This window comes from Thalassophryne amazonica, chromosome 22, assembly GCF_902500255.1.
Source record: "Thalassophryne amazonica chromosome 22, fThaAma1.1, whole genome shotgun sequence".
NCBI lineage: Eukaryota > Metazoa > Chordata > Actinopteri > Batrachoidiformes > Batrachoididae > Thalassophryne > Thalassophryne amazonica.
Genome location: NC_047124.1, coordinates 29811139 through 29835640, shown reverse-complemented (window position 1 = coordinate 29835640; position 24502 = coordinate 29811139). Strand labels below are relative to the sequence as shown.

Sequence of the window (24502 nt, the reverse complement as noted above, 5' to 3'; positions counted from 1 at the left end):
GCTTTTCAGTCGTGTGAATATCCGAGAAATTGTGCATGAGCTGGACATGCCAGAACATGTCCTGTGAGGCTTCATCACGGCGTTGCTTTGCGCCATGCGGAAACGTCCCAACACGCGGAATTCCTCCGCACATCTGTCTCAATGTGCTGAAAAAGTGCTGATGTCCACGTCTTCCGCAATTTCTGTGCTAGTCAGACGACGTCCCGGATCAACACAGCGTCCAGTTTAGAAATGAACGGCACATTCCACTGTTACAGGAGTTTTTGTCATGGAAAGAGGAGCGGAGGAATTCCGCATGTCGCAGCGGAGCCGCATGGCCAAAGCAACGCCGTGATGAAGTCTCACAGGACATGTTGGGGCATGTCCAGCTCATGCACAATTTCTCGGATAGTCACACGACTGAAAAGCCACCGAAAACCGTCTGAGCCATCTGAAAGCCGTCCTGTGAGACCAACACGGAGGTGGTTTTGTGCCGCGCCATGAGCGGCACGGTGGCGCATCCCTCCGCTCCTCTTTCCATGAAAAAAACTCCTGTAACAGTGGAATGTGCCGAAAAAGTGCTGATGTCCATGTCTTCTGCCTTTTTTTGTAGAAGTCAGACGACGTCCCGGATCAACAAAGCCTTCACGTTGGAAATGATCTGGTTGTTTCAGCGGGGTGTCAGCCTGTCGATCGGCGCTCGGAGTGCGCCGCGGTCTTTAAACCGGCTGGAGCACTCCTTAATCTGTGTAATCCCCATAAAATCGTCGCTGAAAGCCATATGAATTTTCCGAATGGTGTCCACCTGGAGGTCTCTCACAGTTTCTGGAAAAAATTGATGCAGCAAAGCTCCAAATCGTTCAGACATTTATTCGCAATAAAAATCCGACGAGAGGGGTGGACCACTGCTCACACAAAGCCTGCTCACAGGCGAATGACGCAACCGACAGGCATGAAAAAACTCACGCATGCGCACGAAGGTTCAAGCTTGGCTGATGCAATCACACGTGATTCAAATCCATATGGTTTTTGCAAAAAATAAAAAGGTCGGATACTTTTCTAACAGACCTCGTATTTACACAAATACGAAACTGTTTGCAGCTAGCCTGTGACGTCACCATGCTAATGTCCGCAAAAAGTCTTGCATATCACTTCAGAGGTGTTATCGGGTTATAAAAAATAGCATTTTCAGTTTTAGAAGAGTTTCTTTCTCGCTAGCCTTTACAGAATATATGAGAAACATGCTATATAAATAAATGAAGCTTTTAGAGCCACCCATCACTGACATCACGGTGCTGGTCTAGTCTGATTGGCTGTCACCGCTGCCACTCAAAACAAAAAACGGAAGAGATTGTAACAGAATGTGACTTTTTAACCTCTTAGAAAAGGTCAAGGTTAGCCATCTTTGAGCTTGTACAAAGTCTGTGTCCCAAGAATGTTCTGTGAACTCAAAGTCTACAATACCCAATGGCCTCGGGTAAAAATGGTGTATCGTGTCAGTTACATGTATAAACACCTCAGTTGAACTCTTCAATACAAGAGTTGGCCAGTTTATAGATTCAGATATTTCATCATGCCAACCAGTGCCCCAAGGCATCGACCGAATGTTTTTGGTACAAGGTCTCTTAAGAGGATCCTTGGGTACCTTTGGAAAGACTTTGTCAAACGAAGAGTTAATTTGGGAGGCTCAGATGCGGGAAGCATCTGCTATGATGTTTCGACCATGTGGCGTGTTGTCGCAGAGTGGCGGTATCATTTTGTTAGCTTGACCACCAATCCCTCGTTAGAAACGCGTAATTAAAATTGCGTGTTAATGTCACAGTGGGTGAGAATGCGAGGCTTATGCAGGCTGTGATTTTCATTGTCTGTTAGTTGAAGCATCATTTAATTTGACCTGATGTTTCATGTGAAGCAGTTTGATTGCACTGGATGTTACTGCTTAATTTATTCCAGCTGCTGCATACGACAGATTTGTGGTATATAGATAGACATCACCCTGTTCGTCTGTAAATGAGCCTTGTATGCTTTGCAAGCTAGCACACAGATCTTGTCTCTGTCTTTCTCTGTATATTTCAGGTGACCTTTTGCCTGCAGACGGAGTTCTCATCCAGGGAAACGATCTAAAAATCGATGAGAGCTCTCTCACAGGGGAGTCGGACCATGTCAAGAAAACACTAGAAAAAGACCCAATGCTGCTATCAGGTGACTCAAACTTAATTTCAAAGTTGTTGTTTTTTCCCTCAGATTTTGTCTTGAGTTGTTATTATTACACATAGTGCACATCAATGTTTCTACATGTTTGTAGGCCCTTAAGGGTTTAAAACAAGAATTTAAAGACCCAGTTGAACAACAAATCATGTTTAAAGCATTGCTGTGCCAAGAAAATCACCTTCATTAAACCACTCTAAAGTTTTACTTCCAACTTTGATCAAATTTAAAGAGAATTTAGAAGGTTGATCAACAAAATTCCACTCTGGAATTGGGGGGAATCAGGTTGCAGTGTGCAACATGTATTTTTGGTAGCCCGACCATACGTTCAGGCCAAACCATGTTTCATCTGAAGGGTTTTTCTTGTTGGCAAGGTGCATTTTTTTTTTTTTTTTTTTTGGTCTTCCACCACTAATTGCAAAGCAATGGAATAGGTTCCTTTTGTTCAGCTGTGAATTCTACCTGGATCATGTAGTATCAAAGACCCTGTGCTGACTATAATGTTTAAATATGGAATTCATTATTTGATGTTGATGCACATTCATGGACTCTCCAGCAGATGGCAGTGTTCATTAAGTAGAAATGCTGAATGCACATGATTCTTCCTTTTCATACGGATTCTAGAACGTTGTTCTGAAAAATAGACTTGGTAAAGGTTTCAAAACCTTTAAGAACAGGTATTTAGAGTTTGCCATCAGTACTTTGCAGTACAAATGAAAAGTTCGGGTATCATTCACACATTCTGTCCCATTGTTTAATTCAGGTTTTGCTTTTCTAGCCTGTTTGCATTTCGTTGTGTTTTTGGCCACACTTTGGATATTGCTTTTGTTGTCTCAATTGCTATCTTAAGATGTGAGCTGACCTCAACATGAACACAGGCGTTCTATTTATCAGGTGGCTGATACGTCTGTCAGACATCACATAGGCTAAAACAAGTTGGTTTTTTGATTGATCAGCTGCATTAAAGTTAACTGTTCACTGTTTAATGACTTCATTCTCATTATGTGCTCTTTCAGTTTGGTGAGTTATAAGGTGGCAGCTTTTATTATTTTTGAGTTATTGCTTAGACTTGTAACCGAGTAAAGAGCGTTACTGTGCAAGGGTCATGCTGACGCTCAGGTTAATGTCAACTGTTTAGTGGGAGTAATGCAGATGAGCCAACATGAAAATTAAGACTGACATTATTAGCATTTCGACAATTCACAAACAGCAACTGTGCAGGAAAATGAAGCAAGCTTGGAAATCCCAAAGGCTGCAGGTTTTTGAATGGCCATTTGAGGCTGGCTCCAAAAACTCATCATTCCCCATAGAACCCCATGTTAAAGTGTCCAGCTTTACAGCAGCAATGAACATGTTTACAGTCCAGAAGCAAAAAAAAATGGTTTTGGTTTCTATAGCTAATTGTACAGGGGTTAAATTTCTATATAATTAACCAGTATAAGATATTTTAAGCCAAAAAGTTGTGAATAACTGTGCAAGTTGTTTGACGTGGATGCTCATAAAGTTTAAAGTTGTGAATAATTAGGGTCAAGGTCATTAAAAAAGTGCCAGTCCCAGGTGACCACTGTTAGTGGGTGACCACTAGCTGTCTGTGATTTATTTATTTTTTTCTTTTTCGTAGAATCTTATTCTAAATATGAGCTAATGTGTCTTCCTGTGTGGATATTTGTAATAACGGAACAGTGTCCGTATCCTGTTACAATAGGGTGACCTAACGTTCTATTATCTCAGGGCATGTCCTGGGATTGTCGTTTGACAGAACGATTGGTCACCCTATTGTCACCCTGTTGGTCCTGGGTTTTTTTTTTTTTTTTTTTTTAGAAAGTGATGACAATGTCTTGGTTTTTATTGGGCCATTAAATTACCGGCATTCGTGTATCATTTGGGAATCTCATTGCCGGGCTGAGTGTCTTGGTTTTCGGTAATCAAAATATGGCCCTATGTTAAAAGAACCACCATCCAGTCCGCAAAAATATGTCAGTCTCCTGAACTCGGATTATCTCGCCCGTTAGCCTTTGCTAGCTTGGTTAATATCAAGCTAGGTGGGCACATTTGGGCTTTATTTGCCCTGGTCACACTGGTCTTGCCTGCGTTCTATCTACCCTTTACCCCTTGGCTGGTGGGGTGTTAGGTGGAGGCGGCACTGCCAAGATGGTGGAATCCAAAACCAACCCACTTGAGCGTCAAAGCGCTCTTCAGAAAGCCTTATGGTTGACATCAGAGAGGGTTCATCCATATTATATACAGTCTGTGGCCACTCATGGTTACTGCAGACATCAGCAATGGGACAAACTGCAAGACTACTGAATGAAATTGAAAATGCCCATCTGAAATGTAAAATTTTTAAAAGGTTTCAAAGTCTTCAGCTTAAAATAGCTACCGGCCCTGTCTCAGGAAGTAGAGAGCACCTTCTACAGTAATAAAGACAAGTTCAGAAATGTCAAAGAAATGGTGTTTGTTTGATTCAGAACAGAAAAGAGAGAAGCAACATTTGTGGGGGGGAAAAAACAACCAAAGGTCCTCATCCAAAATACAAATTCACTGAGATGTTCCTCATATTCTCAATATATGCAAAGTTGTTTTTTTTTTTCTTTTTTTTTTTTTCTTTGTGTGCTTTGGAAGTGCATCAGTGGAAAATGTTAGTGATGTTTTTGTCACTGTTACTGTATACAGCAAATACTACCTCTGTTTTACCTGAAGTGATGAGTCAATGAAAAATGAGATGTGGAAGTATCAGTTTTGATTAGTTTACTTTGAACTGAATCACTCTGTGCGCAAAATGAAACAGACACACCACAAACCACGAGATGCCTAAGTGCTAAACTCCTCCACACAAGAAGACTGTATATATATATATATATATATATATATATATATATATATATATATATATATGGATGTTCATTCAGTTTAATTTTGTAGAAAAAAAGCAGATCACAGACATGACACAAAACTAAAGTCATTTCAAATGGTAACTTTCTGGCTTTAAGAAACACTATAAGAAATCAAGAAAAAAAGATTGTGGCAGTCAGTAACGGTTACTTTTTTAGATCAAGCAGAGGGAAAAAAATATGGACTCACTCAATTCTGAGGAATAAATTATGGAATCACCCTGTAAATTTTCATCCCCAAAACTAACACCTGCATCAAATCAGATCTGCTCATTAGTATGCATCTAAAAAGGAGTGATCACACCTTGGAGAGCTGTTGCACCAAGTGGACTGACATGAATCATGGCTCCAACACGAGAGATGTCAGTTGAAACCATGGAGAGTATTATCAAACTCTTAAAAGAGGGTAAATCATCACGCAATGTTGCAAAAGATGTTGGTTGTTCACAGTCAGCTGTGTCTAAACTCTGGACCAAATACAAACAACATGGGTAGGTTGTTAAAGGCAAACATACTGGTAGACCAAGGAATACATCAAAGCGTCAAGACAGAAAACTTAAAGCAATATGTCTCAAAAATCAAAAATACACAACAAAACTGAGGAACGAATGGGAGGAACCTGGAGTCAACGTCTCTGACCGAACTGTAAGAAACCGCCTAAAGGAAATGGGATACAGAAAAGCTAAACGAAAGCCATCATTAACACCTAAACAGAAAAAAACAAGGTTACAATGGGTTAAGGAAAAGCAATCGTGGACTGTGGATGACTGGATGAAAGTCATATTCAGTGATGAATCTCGAATCTGCATTGGGCAAGGTGATGGTGCTGGAACTTTTGTTTGGTGCCGTTCCAATGAAATTTATAAAGATGACTGCCTGAAGAGAACATGTAAATTTCCACAGTCATTGATGATATGGGGCTGCATGTCAGGTAAAGGCACTGGGGAGGTGGCTGTCATTACATCATCAATAAATGCACAAGTTTACGTTGATATTTTGGACACTTTTCTTATCCCATCAATTGAAAGGATGTTTGGGGATGATGAAATCATTTTTCAAGATGATAATGCATCTTGCCAAAGAGCAAAAACTGTGAAAACATTCCTTGCAAAAAGACACATAGGGTCAATGTCATGGCCTGCAAATAGTCCGGATCTTAATCCAATTGAAAATCTTTGGTGGAAGTTGAAGAAAATGGTCCATGATAAGGCTCCAACCTGCAAAGCTGATCTGGCAACAGCAGTCAGAGAAAGTTGGAGCCAGATTGATGAAGAGCACTGTTTGTCACTCATTAAGTCCATGCCTCAGAGACTGCAAGCTGTTATAAAAGCCAGAGGTGGTGCAACAAAATACTAGTGATGTGTTGGAGCGTTCTTTTGTTTTTCATGATTCCATAATTTTTTCCCTCTGCTTGGTCTAAAAAAGTAACCGTTACTGACTGCCACAATTTTTTTTTTTTTCCTGATTTCTTATAGTGTTTCTTAAAGCCAGAAAGTTGCCATTTGAAATGACTTTAGTTTTGTGTCATGTCTGTGATCTGCTTTTTTCTACAAAATGAAACAACTGAATGAACATCCTCCGAGGCAGGTGATTCCATAATTTTTGCCAGGGGTTGTGTGTGTGTGTGTGTGTGTGTGTGTGTGTGTGTATATATATATATATATATATATATATAAAATCTCCCTGGTTCTCTTTTGCCACACCTCTAAGAATCCTCCAGAATGTGCTGTAGGCATGCTGCGTTTGATTGCCTTTAACTCAGACCGAATCCTTTCTACTGACATTCTCCAGAATGTCTCGCCCCCTTTTGTCGACTGGCTTCAGTGTGCTTTGTTTTTTTATGTTTAATATGGCTGGATTTTCATGCGGTCTTAAAGCGACGCAGAGGCGACTGTTAAAACTTTAAATGAAGCCTGACGTCACTTGAAGCTAAAGTTAAATCAGCAAAACAGAAAGTCAAAGCATTAAAATCAGATGGAAAACTGTGTGTGAATGGGTTTAAGTTTTTCCATTAAAAGGAGCGTAGTACCAGTATCCCCAGAACTGTTGGGTTTTTCACCTCCTGTGTCCGTTTTTTCTGTACCTTCCAGATTGATTGTTTATTTCTCTGTCTGTCTTGCGTCCGAAGGCACCCATGTAATGGAGGGCTCAGGGAAAATGGTAGTCACCGCTGTGGGTGTCAACTCTCAAACTGGAATTATCTTCACTTTACTTGGGGGCGGCGAAGACGAGGATGATGATGAAGAGGAAAAGAAAAAGGAGAAGGAGGAGAAGAAGAAACAGAGAAAATGTTGGTATCCTCACGACTTGTTGATCTTGTTGGCATTTTCACATTTTGCCACCAGTTTTGCATCTCAAATCAAGATTCCATCTTCGCATTGAGACTCTTATTTTGAAAGCAGAGAGGACACGTGTTCACACCTTCGATATCTGTTTACTCCCTAGATGGAGGCGCAGGCCAATCCGCTCATTCGCTGGCTGTTGGTTAGCGCCGCCAGCTTGGCTAGCGCCAAACAACCAGACATGAATACAAATCAATGGGCATGATCAATGTTTTTAAGAGAGTTTCACCATAAATCTGCATTTTCCGTGATATTACTGTACTGTTACATTTATTCAAACTCAGTCCCACATTTGTACAGCCACTGTTTGTCAAAACAAATACAGAAGAGGATCAGACTGTTTATATAATAGACTTGAATGAATTCGTTAGTCCCAGTCCAGAAAATCAGGAGCTTTATGTGGATTCTTGTTCGTCTGTGATGGTGAATTGGACTGAAATGAGCAGGTCAGACTTTATATTTTTCTGTGTGTGAATGAAACAGTCGTTCTGCATACAGGCCGCAGGTTTCAGTCAATCAGTGGCCAGCATTAATGGACGGATGAGTAAATTATAAGAAACATCTGCCAATAATCACAGAACTTACCTACAACTTATATCCAGCATATGCAGGATGTGTGAGTCACGCTCTGGCACTCTTTGAAAATTTTCAGCATGCCCAAAACTTTTTGAGGAGCTCAGCTTATTGGGACGTACATTAGCGAGCTTCAGCATGCTTCAGCTTGCTCTTAACTTACAAAAAACTTACCCTTAACTTACTGGACTTGTGCCAGCGTTTTTTGATACGGTCGGCATACGCTGGCTAAATCGTCAAAGCGTGACAGGGCCTTAAGTGTTTATTAACTCCAATCATGTGTGCTCCACTCCAGCGGGATCTGAAAGCACTACATTGGAATATGGAGTATATCGTAGAGAAATGAATCTCATTCTATATTTTCTTATATTAGTACCAGAATATAGCGACTGTCATGTCACCCATCAAATTAAGAGAAAAAAAAAAATTCCATTCTATGAATTTGCTCCTATAGAATATTTCAGGATGGTAAACCTGATGTGAAGGGAAAAAAAAAAACTTGAGGCTAATACAAAGAGACAAATTGATACTTAAGACTTCTAATTACATCGCTAAATGAATGGTGAAATATTTATCTTGGCAAAGCGACTAGTAAAATGAAAGTCACTACTTTACAGAATACAAACACAAAAAATAAATCATTTTCTAACCTTTATTGAGCAATTTTAGTAACTTCCCCACATCATTAATATTACATATAATACACACTTATGAAAGCTCACACCACAGTACTTTATCAGCTTGTTGCGGCACCCGAACGCTGCACAAAACTGCAGTTTCAGATCACTTTAACCCAAGTTTAAGTCAGCGCATCATCAATTTCTATTTAATCTAATGCCCGACGACGCTAATAACGCTAAGCAAGATGGCGGCTGCCTGGCAACAGCTCACAGGCTGCATCTGCCATCTAGTGGATTAAATAGGAATCAATGGTTCACACAGTTTAATGTGATTACAGATAAGTATTATGATGATTGAACGCACTACCTTGAAACAGTGATTGTGTTTGATGGTACTTCATTTCTAACATGTGACAGTGCCAGTTAGTGACGCCTCTTGGATTTTAAGAGAGAACAGTGAAATAGGTTTTCCTAAGATGTCTTGCATGAAATAGCACTGTTAGTTTATTATTGTACCACACATAAGGTTTGTGAGGTCTATAAGAATCACTGTCCCACTGGCGTTTAGGAGGATTTGCGTATGGGTTGCGCACAAAATTGGCCCATATTTGCCAAACATCCACAATATCTGTGTAACATGCCTGTATGAGTCGCCCATCATCCGAACACGCCCGTGATCATCCGCAGAGGCACGCATGTCCGCAGCCAGGATTTTTGAGCTGTTCAAACATCTGTATGCGGATGACATCCGCCTTAAATACTCCATATATACTCAATTCATACACAATACATACTCACTCTATGCGCTGTATATCTGCCGTTAACCACTGATATCCGGAACTGACGCAGATTTGCGGTTTGGCAGCGGACCGGGACAGTGTGTAAAACAGATATATTGTGTGCCCATCATGTCCACATCACAAACTAAAATAAGTTGTAGCAAATGCATACAAATTGGCCACGAATAAAGCGTTTTTATTACATCTGCTTTGCGGATAATCTGTGAATGCATAACAAACACGTCACGTAAACCCAAAGTACTATATGTGGCAGAAAGCGACATACCTGCCAGTGCCGGTCCGGCTGTGTAAATCCACAAAGACGTAGCTGCTGCAATCCAGGACTTTTATTTAACACCAACAAAAGGAAGAGTTGCTGTTCAGTCACAACTCACACTGAAGTCTGTTTTCTGTGACACTCTCAAAAAAACAAAACAAAAAAAAAACACCGTCTTACACCCGAGCGGCTTCCCCCCTCCCGCTCCCCAAACTCATGAACAGTTAACCCTCGCATGACAACATGAAGATTAACTCTGTGATCAACTTGTCCAAGTCCAGCACTTGCTCCAGAGGCTGTATTGTTGGTGTGAAGAGTGATGTCGAAAGGAGCGAGTGCGCTTATTTTATGACCGCAATGCAGATGCCGTGCATGCGCAACACATGCGTCATAATACATCTGTAATACTGCCGTGATAATCGCAATGTGTCGGATCAGTTTCCTCACTACATGCGTTATATAACCGTGATTGTTCATCATATATTTGCTATATATTATTAATATATCTGTAATTCATACTGAGACATTTGTCATTTTTGGCCATTTTTGTTGCGGACGACAACAAAGCCCGCAATTTGTGTTCTCAGTTCATGCGCAGTTAATCCTCTCCCCAGTGGGACAGGGCCCTAAGGCTGGTGGCCGGTTAGTGCGCTGGTTTCCAGTGCAGAAGGTTCCCGGGTCAAACCCCACCCCTGCCCAATCTCCATGTAATGTGAATCTGTGCCAGGAAAGACATCCGGCGTAAAACTTGTGCCAAATCAACATTTAGATCTACCTTGGATCTGCTGTGGCGACCCTGAGTGAAAACAAGGGAGCAGCCGAAGGGTCTTACTCATTGATGCATCATACTGTATGGTATTGACACAAGTCCTGAACTGGTTTAATGATTTCAGTGAAACTTCACACATTCATAGGACAATGTGTGAAGATGTGTATGAAAGAAAATAACTGTGGTCCAGTGTCTTAAATGGAAGATAACTGGACTTTTGTTGTTTTTCTGACTACATCATATTAGTCAGTTACATATACAGACGTTGACCGGCTTGTTAATTCAGGTATTTGGTTACAAAATATTTACTACCACGCACTGACATATAAAACATGGGAGGGGGAGTAGTATTTTGTGAATTTAACAGATCACTTGTTTCAGAAAGAATTAAACATTTTTGCAGTGGTCTTCTTTGGTACAGATTCCATAATCTGTTATATTTTCTTCCCCATACAGTCAAAAAGCAAGATGGCTCTGTGGAAAACCGTAAGAAAGGTTGGTTGTTTTTCTACACCCATAAAATGAGTGCCTGCTTCATGTATTAGTCTATGTGTTTAATAATGTAATTAAATGTAGGTTAATTCCTCAGTTTAATATTTCCATGCTGAGGTTTGATGCTTGTCGTTCTCGTCTCTCTTTCTTCTTTGGCACATTGTGCTTTGACCAGCAGGTGCTACTGAATCCATTTATAGCGATTAGTGATGAGATTAAAGCCACGCAACAATTATAAGGCCAGAACATCTGCTTTCCCACCCTCTCACTACAACTCTCCCTCGGGCCCCTTCAGTTTGATCGGTATTGATGCCCCAGTTTCAGCCATTCATAGGCAGTGTGTGCAAGTTTAAGTCATGAAATTTCAGTGTGATAACAATAATGAGGCTGTTTATTGATAATCAGCAGCTAGCCAGGCTTGTAGTTCGCTGGGACACTATGATCAGTAGTGTTTGGGTCTATTACCTCAACCCTGGCACGAGTCCCTGGTGCACAGATTTCCTCTGCCTGCCAGGAATCAACAGTAATCCTTTAGACTGAGATTACACAAGCCATGTAAGAGCAGAGCAAGCCAGAGTCTGCAGTAGCTGCAGTAACCCTCTCACTGCTACTCACAAAACCGTGAGAGATTCCAAACCATAAGAATAAAGGAGGTATTAATGTGGCTTATACCATTAAGACTGGAGAATAACATAAGTGTTGTCAAGCAGAGTTAAATGACATGTGACAAAGATTCATCAGTCTGGCACCAGCACGCTAATGATTTTATCGAGCTCCTCTTGTCATGCCAACTCGCTCTCCTCCCTCCTTTTCCATTAGAGGCTTTGTGTCTCCAAGGTTGCCTGGTGATATGTGAGCTTGGGATTCCCATCACTTCTGCAGGTTGAGGAGGAATTCCTGAGGGAAGGTTGAATCAGATGAAAGACCTTGATTGGAAATGATGATTCATTAGATCCCTGTATATCCCAGCAAGCAGAATAATTAAAATTGTACAGTCCTGTTCTTGCAAATATAATATTTGCACTTCCATGACCTTTGGATGATGCTGTGATCTTTGCAAAATCAATGGATACCCTGTTTGTAGCTCTTGAGAAGGTGAGTGAGGTGTTGGAGTGTCCAGGTTTAGAATGGTCATGGATCAAAACTTAGATCCAGGCATTTAATGACTCATCCTTGAAGTGTGGAACCTATAGAGAGATGTCTTTGGGTCCTCAGCTTTAGAAATGCCTCATAAGAGCTTACCAGTCGTGAGGTCCGTGGACAAAGGTGTTTGGCGATATTAAGGTTCTGGTACTTCCTGTCTCATTGTATATTTGCAAGGCTTAGATGATAGCCAGTTACCTGAGTGAAAACTGGATATCTTTCAATAGCGTTGTAATAATTTTTGGACCCCATCTCCCACTGGTACAAAGGCACGCACAGCCCAGCGCAATCATTGTTCCTAGTTTCCACCCAGTGGAGTTGTCATTTTCACACCTTGCACCCACATCCTTAAAAGCATGACTTCTCGTGCATTCATTTGTGTATTGATGGTCGTGTTCATGTAAAAATTAGATGTGGTGAAGCCTTAATCCAGCAAAAACCTGGTCTAAAGTCCAGCATAGAGTGTATCTGCTATTCACAGACACACCAGTCAGAGAACTTTACATCAATGGGTTCATGTCATTAGGGCTGCAGCTATCGATTATTTTAGTAATCGAGTATTCTATCGATTATTCTGGCGATTAATCGAGTAATCGGATAAAAAGTACTTCTGCGTTTTTAAACAACATCAATAGTCCAGGGCCCTCCCTAAGCAATGGCACAATATCCCTGTGCCAAAGTGTTGGCATTTTGCTGAAATGGCGATGGGATGTGGCTTTCTGTTTTGTTTTCTCCAACTTGTAAAATGTAACCATTTTTAAGTGTTTTTTTTTTTTTTTTTTTTTTTTTTTTTTTTTTTTAAGGTTGATGGACTGGGTCCCTGCGTTATTTATTTTATTTTATTTTTTATCCCTCTTTCTCTGCAATTCAGCAGCTGCATTTCAGCTGGAGGTTGAACATGCAAGCCTCGCAGTCAGTTTTTGTTTTAATTATTATTTTATTTAAGTTACCGTGTTTGTGAAGTGTTGTGTGTTCCCAAAAAAGCAAAAATTAAAAAGTCAAACACTCAGTGTGAGTCTGAGGGAAACACAGAAGAAAGAGTGGACTTCTGCTGTTTGTCAATGTAGCCGTGGACAGAGCTGTGACTCGCCCGGTCTGAGAGCCCCTCACACCGGCCAGAGAGAGACAGCAGCCGGCCACCAGGTCAGTAGTCCCTCCCCACGTAGAGCAGACCGTGTGTTTTTTTGGTTTTTTTTAAATAGACAAACACACTGCTTCGCAGATGATCAGCGTGGACCAACTTTCTCTTAAAAGGCTTTATTTTACTCTGTGTCACATTGGAAAGCGGTAGCTATCGTTGCTAATTTGATTATCTGTTATGCTCCAGTCTTCTTCTGTTTTTGTTTTTTTTTTTTCTGCGGACGTTGCAGCGCCACACACAGGCCTGGCATTTGTACTACAATGTTAAACAAAGCTTCGAGGCACAGAATTTGCCTCGAACATTTTTTGTAATCAAATTATTCGAGTTACTCGACTAATCGTTTCAGCCCTACATGTCATGCACACACAAAAATTAATAACGAAATAAAAGTAAAAATTATAGAAAAGAAAAGTCCAACTTTAATGACTGGTGTGTACTAAATTTTAATACTAGTTTTCATTCTAGTTCAAATAATTTCCTTCAGGATTAATAAAGTTCTTTCTTCTTATTGTTATTCTTGCTTTCATTGTTGGCTGGTGCACAACACTGAGAGAACAAGCCAACTAGGAGTGTATTTTGTTTTCATAGGGAGTCTGGGCTTTAAACGTGTTTAGAAACAAAAATGTAGGCTGTTGATAATAAATCATTAAGATGTGTAATAACCAGTTGCTTGATGCGAGAACAAATAAACACTTACTTACACATACAAACTTTAACAGTGGCCAGAGTGCAAAGTACACCACTTTTTAAGTGTACAGTTTCTACCTTACCTTCAACAATGCTGCAAGCAGTGTGTCTGTGTGGTCGTATGCTTCCTTGCACTTCCACTAATTCAGGGAATTTCATGTGAAAAGTCAAACCTGAGGTGTTAATCCAGCTGTCATAATAGTCACTACATGTCCAACATTTGTACATAGAAGTCTTTCACCTCCGAGTGCTCCATCTCTATAATGGCATACAATAAATTCATGTATTTCTCTTAAAGGCATTGTTGACTTCTTATTATGCCCACAGCATGACCATGATTAAATAGGTGACTTTAGCCGATACCTTTGCGCCCACAGTCCTAATTTGTGATTTGTGATTGAGATTTGGAACCATTAGATGATAATATGTGGTTAGTTATGTACCAAATGCAGATCAGTCGTAAAATACTGTGCATCTATGCTGTATTATTCAATTAAAGGTCATTCGGCTTCTGCCCTTTACCAAAACTGGTGGTCTCCACAACCCTACCATACTACTAACTACTTCAGGTTAGAGAATCAGGCCTGCAAGTGGAGCATCATAGATTCAGTTTCTCAATCAATAAAGTCACTAAGATGCCGGAGCAAGGTCCTTACCCTGAAGCTATATAAATCCAGTCCCTTACACATTTCATTTATTGTTGGAGTAGAATGTAGTGTGGAGTTCAGATATGAGCACTGTAGCCTTCTTATCGACCTAGTTATTACTAAGACAAACATAATGGACAATCGGCTTCTGTTTTCCTGAAATTGAAATAAAATTTAATTTGTTACTAATCCACATCTTGTTTATTTGCTGAAATTACACCAAAAGTTAATATAGATAGGCTTTATCTGGCAACTGGATTATAGGATTGTAACTTGTTTGGATGCCGATGCATGTTTGATAAATAATTATTATTCCAGTCATTCTGCTTTCCCATAATCTTCTGTGCTTTTTTCCCCCCAACAGAAAGACCTTAAATATTGTTTTGTGGTATTTACGCGCATAGCGTGTAGCAAGGATAATGCAATTAACAGCTTTCCTCTGTCTTGTTTGCTGCAGCGAAAGCACAGGACGGAGCTGCCATGGAAATGCAGCCTCTGAACAGCGACGAGGGAACGGATGCAGAGGAGAAGAAAAAGGCCAACCTGCCAAAGAAAGAAAAGTCTGTTCTCCAAGGCAAACTGACCAAATTAGCGGTACAGATTGGCAAAGCAGGTGGGCAGGGGGAACTAACTAGTGGGTTTTGGCACAGTTAAACGCTGTCGATTGAACTCCTCTTTAACTGTATGTGTGTGAGTGTGAACGGTTGGTGCTGATTCTGTTTTCCCTTTCTGCAGGGTTGGTCATGTCAGCCATCACTGTTATTATCCTGGTAGTGCTGTTTGTAGTAGACACCTTCTGGATCCAGAATTTGCCCTGGATCAAGGAGTGCACCCCCATTTACATCCAGTTCTTTGTAAAGTTCTTCATCATTGGCGTCACTGTTCTTGTGGTGGCTGTTCCCGAAGGCCTCCCACTTGCTGTAACGATCTCCCTGGCATACTCTGTTAAGGTAAATTTTAATAGTGGCATAACCTGTGCCAGCACTGACCAGCTTAAAGTTCAGCCTCTTAAAGCTAGCGGACCAGGTTGTTAATACCTTAGGAGACTTGGCCAACTGATACTCTAAAGCCAAGTAGTGATCTCCTTCTGCTGGCGTTGTTGGCAAACAACACCGTCAATCAGTCTTTTCTGTTTTGCAGTGTTCTTTCAAAGCTTTATTTTTGTTTTGTTAATTTTATTTTCTTAAGATGCATTTGTCTGCATCCTCCAGAAAATGATGAAAGACAATAACCTGGTACGCCATTTGGACGCCTGTGAAACGATGGGCAATGCTACAGCCATCTGCTCTGACAAGACTGGGACGCTCACCATGAACCGGATGACTGTGGTGCAGGCTTACCTTGCTGAAAAACACTATAAGAAGGTCCCTGAACCAGAGAACATCCCTACCAACACACTAGATATACTTATTCTGGGCATTGCCATCAACTGCGCCTACACCACCAAGATCATGGTAAGTCAGGATAAACAAGCACTTTGTATGCAATTAGCTTACAATTTTTTTTTATGTCAAAATAATATTAATATGGGTTAATTAATCAAAATTTAACAATCACACCCTCATTACTCTGTCCACTGTAGTTTTGTAAACGTCAGCGCCAGGCAAGAATTTTTTTGAATATTGCCAATAAAAGATGATGCTACGTATCATTATACTTTTCACTATACTTTTTTGGAATTATGATCAGACAAATAATGTGATATAGTTTTCAATGTGATTTGAGCATTTTTAAATTTTGACCTTTGTGTAATTCTTCTTTGACCACCTACCTGCCTACAGCTACCACCCTGGGATGGCTTTCATACATTTTTGTGTAGGCCATGGTACACTCAGGCTGGATTCTAACTGTCGTTTAGTCACCTTAAGTGGTACCAAAAACCTGCTTGGCCCATGGACTATACTGGCAACTACTGTTCCTCTCATTCCTGTCCTCTGTCTTCCTGTTGATCCTCCTCCCCCTGAGTGAGGAGTTGTGCAGTCTGATGGCCTGAGGAATAAAGGAGTTGTTCGGTCTGTTGTTTTTCAGTCAGTGGCGCAAGATTACCGTTGTATTCCAGAATCATAGGGGAAAAGCTCTTATAGTGCTTACTAAATTTAATGTGATTTTTAAACAAAATGTATGAAAATACACCTTGTAAAGTAGCAATGAATCATGCGCTGTGTCCATAAAGTTCCATTTTTGTAAAGCTCATAGATTGCCCCATTTATTTTGTTGATTAAAATATTGGTTTGTTTTCAGTGTTTGGTTTTTTGTTTTGTTTTTTTGCGCCTTTTTTGCTTTTACACTGTTTTCCTTGTGATTTAGAAAGGCAGGCGGGGTTCAAAATTATTATAAATGCAATTAATTTATTTTTTTATCGCATGACAGTGCTAGTATAATTTTTTTAAAACTACTTGTCTAGCTTTAAGGTTACATTGTTGTGCAGTTTACAGAGGATTAGTTAAATGGCTGACAGGTATAATGCTGCATTCACACAAACCTGCAAGAGTTTGTACACTTACTGACATTTGCTGGCCTGCAAAAGTCAGCTGTCCGTACTGCAAAACACTATGACTTTGTGGTAAGTAAACACAAGTGGAACATCATTCCAGTGGTGGAAATCACACAAATTTCATATTCAGTCTGTAACCACTTTAAGAATGTCAGATTTGATACAGTCCCTTTGGAATTTTCTGCCAGATTTCAGCCCAGTTTTCTGGTTTTATCCACCAGTTTGTGAAGAATATGTCCATCTTGATGGATTGAAAGTGTTGAACGCTGCAGATTGGAGCGTCAGATGATCAACGCTCACAATAATTGATGAATAAAGTATTACTGATTGGAATTTTAACTGCATCCGTCTTACCGTCTCTTCCTTTTCCCACTTTCCTCAGCCTCCGGAGAAAGAAGGGGGCCTGCCGAGGCAGGTGGGTAACAAGACCGAATGTGCCTTGCTGGGCTTTGCAACCGACCTGCGGCGTGACTACCAGGCTATCCGCAGCGAGATTCCCGAAGAGAAACTATACAAAGTTTATACCTTCAACTCGGTTCGCAAGTCCATGAGCACTGTGTTGAAGATGGCGGACGGCAGCTACCGAATGTTCAGCAAAGGTGCCTCAGAAATTCTTCTAAAAAAGTAAGAAAACTTTTTTTTTTCTTTCTCACAATCACGCCGCATCTTTATTTGTGCGTGAAACATCACCATGTGATCTGCATTTTTCCTAAAATAATCAAAACACGCCGATGTCCTGGAGACATCCAGTTGGGCTGACTTTGCAGTAAATGATATGTGTAATAGCTTAAGCAACTAAGAAGTTCAAGTGCATCCCACCCAAGCCCCTTACTTTGCGACTTAAAAACAGGCGCTGAGAAAATGAGCTGGTAACAACACTGTAAGCCTCTTAACCAACCGGGCTTCTTTTTAACCCACTGAGAGCTCAGACTGAAGTCTTACTGCTGCAGCTCAACGCTCAAATACCTCATCTTCTCCTCTGGCGTTCAGCATTTCCCTTTTTCACTCTGCTTTTCTCTTTTCTTGCTTATTTCCTCTCATTGTGCTTTTGGATATTTTGCCGTCACACTCCTTTATTTCTTTGTTCCACGTTTCCTCCCCTCCCAGGTGTTATAAAATTCTAACAGCGAACGGTGAACAGAAGGTATTTCGCCCACGTGACAGAGATGATATGGTGAAGAAAGTGATTGAGCCCATGGCCTCAGAGGGCCTGAGAACCATCTGCTTAGCATACAGAGATTTCCCCGCCTCTGACGGTGAGCCGGACTGGGACAGTGAAAGCGATATCCTCACTGGACTGACCTGCGTCTGTGTGGTGGGCATCGAAGACCCTGTCAGACCAGAGGTAAGTGACAACTTTGCATTTGATCTCTAAAATGAAGTGATTATATGATTAGATTAGATAGAACTTTATTGATTCCTTGGGAAGGCTCCGGTTCCAGCAGCATTGTATACAGGGATGAGATTTTTCCGCGGATTTGACAGTCCCCGGGGGTCGATTTTGTGAAACATCCAAATCCGTTGAGAAAATTTTAGGGGGGGTAAGAATGCAAAAAAAAAAAATGAATGCCAGGAGTACCTTTGTTTAATAAAATTGTCGTCTATTCAGAACACTGAGTGGTCTTTGTTTATCGCCAATGCAGCAAGTTCGATCAGTCCGTCAGTCAGCTGAACGCGGAAGTAACGCTGTGCTGATCAGTGACCAGTATGAAGTAGGTGCACAATGAGCATGTAGTGTAAGGGAGGTAACTGTGTAGTCTTTCAACTTCCAATATTCGGTAGTTTTCCCTCCAACAAATCATAAAAACCGAGACGGTATCGAAGCGCAGTCGAAGCTATTACATACGCACGTTTTCATTGGTTATTACAAAGCTTATGACCAATCAGCGCAAAGGTTATATATGCGTTTCTCCCGCCCTTTCCTTTCTCCCGCCCTTACATGTATGTTTGTTGACAAGTGTGCCATGCTGAAAGTGGAGAATGCTGAAAATCAAGTAAGTCTAGTTATGAAAAATATTTTGGTCACAAAAATACACATGTACAGTACTCGTAGATGGTCTTAGTAAGGGTTTACAGTTTGAATTATAGATATGAACACCTGGCATTTATAGTAGTTTTTAATATCATTTTAGTGCAATTTACATGTTTTAAAATAGCAAAAATGCTTTGGCTTCCCTGGCCTGACCCCCTGGCCAGGGCTCTGCTTTGGACCCGCCGGGGCCTGCGGCCCCTGGACCTTGGCTTATTTTCCTCTGAAAATCGAATTTGCCAATCTCATCCCTGTGTATAGGCTTGAAAATTAACCTTAAATTATTCTCATGATCTTATAAAGCCTTTAAAATGAACTCAAGTTCTGGCATCTTGTATTATTTGTTTATAAATAGCTTTATGTGGATGTAAGGTAGACAAAATTGACTTAACACATGCAGAGTGTGGAGTTGGACGAAATTGAGTTTAAAAGGTTTTAACCCTGATGTATGTAAATTTATGGCATAACAGTAGCACCTAATTTTCCCTGTTTAATTTCATGCATTTTCATGCAACTCTCCTGTTCTTTAAATTTGACCTAAAATAAAGGCATCAGCTACATTAATTGTGCATTTTTAATGTGGCGTCTCGGATTAACGGTGGTCTGGGTAACAGTGTCCACACCACTTCCCGCATCTTCCAGGTCAGAACTGAAATGTGATCCAGTGTTTGTGTTTACATGTACTGGCCGGCTCTGTAGTACTGTGCTGCTGGTATTTATTAGGAATTGATGTGCCACTGCAAGTTGAAAAACTGACATTATTAGCTTTTTAATTTATTAGCTCAACGAAGTTGGTGGGGGTTACATTTTCACCACACCATATTCGGGTCGGTGTGTAAATTTTTCATTTATGCACAATAACTAAAGAAAAAGGCTGACTGAAATTGTTTCTTGGTGGTGTATTGGGGGTAAATAAATAAGGTTTTTTTTTTGAAAATCGCCTTGCTGCATATTCAGTGTGACCACTCCGGACGCCATCTTCAATTCAATTTAATTTAATTAGCTTACAATGTGCCAAATCACAGCAAAAGCCATCTCAAGGCGCCTTACACGGAACAATTCAACATAAAATTTGAATGAATAATTAAAAATGAATAAAAATTTCAAATGCATAATTAAAAACAGAAGTAAAAGAATCAAACAGATAAAATGATTTTTGATTTTTGTTTCCATGTAAGAACAAAAGAACGTCTCATTTGATTGAAACCATTTCTTAGTGGTATATTGGGTTGAGGACTAGAGGAAGGTTTTTGTTGTCGTTTTATTTTTTAATAGTTTATTTTCTATTTTGCATGCCCTTAGTTGTCTCGTGGATGTTTACATTGCTGTTACCTTTTTAATTTCAATCCTGTGTGTGGTACATATACCACTGACATTAAAGCTGACTGACTTTTTTTACTTTGAAGTACACTTTTAAAAATGAGGGTCAGTACACCACATACCACTTGTGAAGCAACAGTCTTTTATTCTAATCCAATTACATTTTTCTAGGAATCTGATTGGTTAATCGTGTGAGATTTCAGGACTGTATAATATCGGTGCAACGATGGCAAATATTCAACCGTTTCACATTTGGATGTATTACTCCTCACTATGCATGGGCCGGTATGAGATTTGGATGGTATGATAATGGGGGCAAAAATACCGCGGTTTCACGGTATTATATGTAGCTTAAAATGTGCTTAACAACATTGTGGCTATTTGCATATGAAGCGCGCATGATTCAGGCGCACTAATTGACGCGATGTCTACTGCTACGAGCACAAAACCACTGATAACTTGAGAGAAAATACCAAAATAATAGTCACTCTTTTAGACATGTAGCATCTGCCTCGTGGGAAACATCACTTACTTGCTTCGGAAGAAACGTGGCTGGAATAAGGTCTGGAACTCCAGATGCTCAACACTTGGCCCAGCTTCACCAACAAAGTGCTTGGAATAGATGCATTTGTCCTTTCTGACATGTTTGTGGGACAAAATTTGGTTGACCACAAGCACGACTCGAGTTCACCGTTTGTACTTCTCAGTGGTTTCAAGGATGGGATAAAGTTTACTCGTTCCATGTAATCCTTTGCGGGTATCTTGAATCGCTCTGAGTCCAACACAGACCATAGATACGGTGCTTTGTTGCCACCGTTTGTGGCTTGAAGGACTATTCCGAGGAAAATAAAATGAAAAAGCCGACTTGGTCCTTTTAGACGAAGTTAAAAGTTCAGTGCAGGCTTTCAGCCATGATACAGAGCTAGCTAACGTTAGCTGCCTGTTTTGTAAACAGAGACAGAGGTGCGCGCCAGAGGGAAGGGTAGCAGCGGCTGCCTCTGCTCTGCCTGGCGAGAATTCTCATGACCTGCTCATACCGTAGGGACGGTATAAGGGAAAATTCTAATGGTTTTGATACAGTGGCTTTTTCATACCGCACTGTGAAACCGGTTATCGGCTCATGTCTACTCCGCGCCCTGCACATGCACAATATTGTCGGGACATGGAACTGTCAATTTATGCGACGAGACGCACAATTTGACAGAACACTGGCTGCGCGTAATGCTAGCTGTTAGCGCTGTTAGCTGAGAGCGAGAGAAAGTCGCATACTGCAGCTGAAATGGGTGAATTTAAGCTACCATACAAAAGTACTGATGTGGATTCTGATACAGAATTACTGTCACATTTGGTGGATTTGATGGATAACTTGGCGCCCTGCCCGCTGTTGAAGCGACGCTGCCTCGGCTCGACAGTAAGCCTCGCCGACCAAATTACCTACAGAAAAATAAACCGTGCAAACGATGGAATTGAATTAGAATGGGAATAACCCTGTTGTGTCGGATGATTTGTGGATGTTCATGCTGTTATACATCGCAAATAGCTGGTTTACATCTCCGCTAACGCGTCACCATAAAACTCCTTTTTAAAGCTCAATTTGCGACTGTATAACAGCATGAACATCCACAAATCATCAAACACAACAGGGTTATTCCATAACTATATATACCATCTTTCAAGCCCCAGTCTTTCTGTTGGCTATAGCAATAATTTACGACTTTATTATATCCTCCACTACGAAACTATACACCAACTTAACAGATGTGTTGCTTTTGTGATGATACATGGGGAACACTGAGGGTCAGTTGGTGGAAGCTTAATGCCTTTTTCATCGACTCTGTTGCAAGTCCATGGTTCAGAGTTTATATAAACACTGTGTTTGAGACGGCTTTAATTGTCATATCCCCAGTGCTGCACAGAAATAACATTCATTCCTGCTTTTCCCACACCTTCAGGTCCCAGATGCGATCAGGAAATGCCAGCGAGCCGGCATCACGGTGCGAATGGTGACGGGGGACAACATCAACACAGCTCGGGCCATCGCCAGCAAGTGCGGCATCCTCAATCCTGGAGACGAGTTCCTTTGCCTGGAGGGCAAAGAGTTCAACCGCAGGATCCGCAATGAGAAGGGAGAGGTGGGCAACAGCAAGACGGGGTGTCGTGCAGACTGCTGACCAACGTGTGAAAACATTAAATATACTCAACAAAAATATAAACGCAACACTTTTGGTTTTGCTCCCATTTTGTATGAGATGAACTCAAAGATCTAAAACTTTTTCCACATACACAATATCACCATTTCCCTCAAATATTGTTCACAAACCAGTCTAAATCTGTGATAGTGAGCACTTCTCCTTTGCTGAGATAATCCATCCCACCTCACAGGTGTGCCATACCAAGATGCTGATTAGACACCATGATTAGTGCACAGGTGTGCCTTAGACTGCCCACAATAAAAGGCCACTCTGAAAGGTGCAGTTTTGTTTTACTGGGGTGGGGGGACCAGTCAGTATCTGGTGTGACCACCATTTGCCTCATGCCAGTGCAACACATCTCCTTCGCATCATCCGTGAAGAGAACACCTCTCCAACGTGCCAAACACCAGCGAATGTGAGCATTTGCCCACTCAAGTCGGTTACGACGACCAACTGGAGTCAGGGCGAGAACCCGATGAGGACGACGAGCATGCAGATGAGCTTCCCTGAGATGGTTTCTGAAAGTTTGTGCAGAAATTCTTTGGTTATGCAAACCGATTGTTTCAGCAGCTGTCCGAGTGGCTGGTCTCAGACGATCTTGGAGGTGGAACATGCTGGATGTGGAGGTCCTGGGCTGGTGTGGTTACACGTGGTCTGCGGTTGTGAGGCTGGTTGGATGTACTGCCAAATTCTCTGAAACGCCTTTGGAGACGGCTTATGGTAGAGAAATGAACATTCAATACACGAGCAACAGCTCTGGTTGACATTCCTGCTGTCAGCATGCCAACTGCACACTCCCTCAAATCTTGCAACATCTGTGGCATTGTGCTGTGTGATTAAACTGCACCTTTCAGAGTGGCCTTTTATTGTGGGCAGTCTAAGGCACACCTGTGCACTAATCATGGTGTCTAATCAGCATCTTGGTATGGCACACCTGTGAGGTGGGATGGATTATCTCAGCAAAGGAGAAGTGCTCACTATCACAGATTTAGACTGGTTTGTGAACAATATTTGAGGGAAATGGTGATATTGTGTATGTGGAAAAAGTTTTAGATCTTTGAGTTCATCTCATACAAAATGGGAGCAAAACCAAAAGTGTTGCATTTATATTTTTGTTGAGTATATATCTGTGAGATTCTATTGAGATTTTCTTTAATGCTTCTAGATCGAACAAGAACGCATTGACAAAATCTGGCCCAAACTCCGAGTACTAGCTCGTTCCTCTCCGACAGATAAACACACATTAGTCAAAGGTATGTTGTTTTGCAGGATTGATGGAAAGTTTTAAGGAGTGCAGACGTTTTCTTTCTAATTATTATTTTTCACTTTATTAGGTATAATTGACAGCACGGTGGCAGAACAGAGGCAGGTCGTGGCGGTGACAGGTGACGGCACAAATGACGGTCCAGCCTTAAAGAAAGCAGACGTTGGTTTTGCCATGGTGAGTTTTGTTTTTCACTAAAATGCGGTTCAGCTCGGAATGCAGGGAATCCAGTTCAGCTGCCAGAAAGAACCTGAAAAATATTTGCTAACTTGACAGCAGCAGTTTATTTTGTTCAGTGTCAGTCATAAACTTGAAATGCTTTCCAAGCTGATCAACTCAGAAATATCACCATGTCCGTGTCTCCAGGGTATCGCTGGCACCGACGTGGCCAAGGAGGCGTCCGACATCATTCTGACAGACGACAACTTTTCCAGCATTGTCAAGGCCGTCATGTGGGGACGCAACGTCTACGACAGCATATCCAAGTTCCTACAGTTTCAGCTGACTGTCAACGTGGTGGCTGTCATTGTAGCATTTACAGGAGCCTGCATCACACAGGTGAGATGTTCATGAGCAGGTTTGGAGATTTTTAACGTAGACTGTGGTGCATTGATTTGTGTAGCAGCACTGTGCTTCTCCCTCAATCTGATCTGGT

General features: G+C 41.2%; 1 protein-coding gene across 5 annotated transcripts in view; it reads left to right on the top strand.

The window, feature by feature from the left end:
• atp2b1a (ATPase plasma membrane Ca2+ transporting 1a) overlaps positions 1-24502 on the top strand; it is a 116615-nt gene that overhangs the window by 71258 nt on the left and 20855 nt on the right. For all 5 annotated transcript variants that reach the window (XM_034163314.1, XM_034163315.1, XM_034163316.1 and 2 more), the window contains 12 exons: positions 2056-2181; positions 7207-7368; positions 10895-10933; positions 15006-15161; positions 15284-15498; positions 15760-16002; positions 17425-17666; positions 18150-18387; positions 22344-22523; positions 23749-23836; positions 23918-24024; positions 24214-24405. In XM_034163314.1, the coding sequence (XP_034019205.1) occupies positions 2056-2181; positions 7207-7368; positions 10895-10933; positions 15006-15161; positions 15284-15498; positions 15760-16002; positions 17425-17666; positions 18150-18387; positions 22344-22523; positions 23749-23836; positions 23918-24024; positions 24214-24405 (1988 nt within the window). The remainder of the gene's footprint in view (positions 1-2055; positions 2182-7206; positions 7369-10894; positions 10934-15005; positions 15162-15283; positions 15499-15759; positions 16003-17424; positions 17667-18149; positions 18388-22343; positions 22524-23748; positions 23837-23917; positions 24025-24213; positions 24406-24502) is intronic.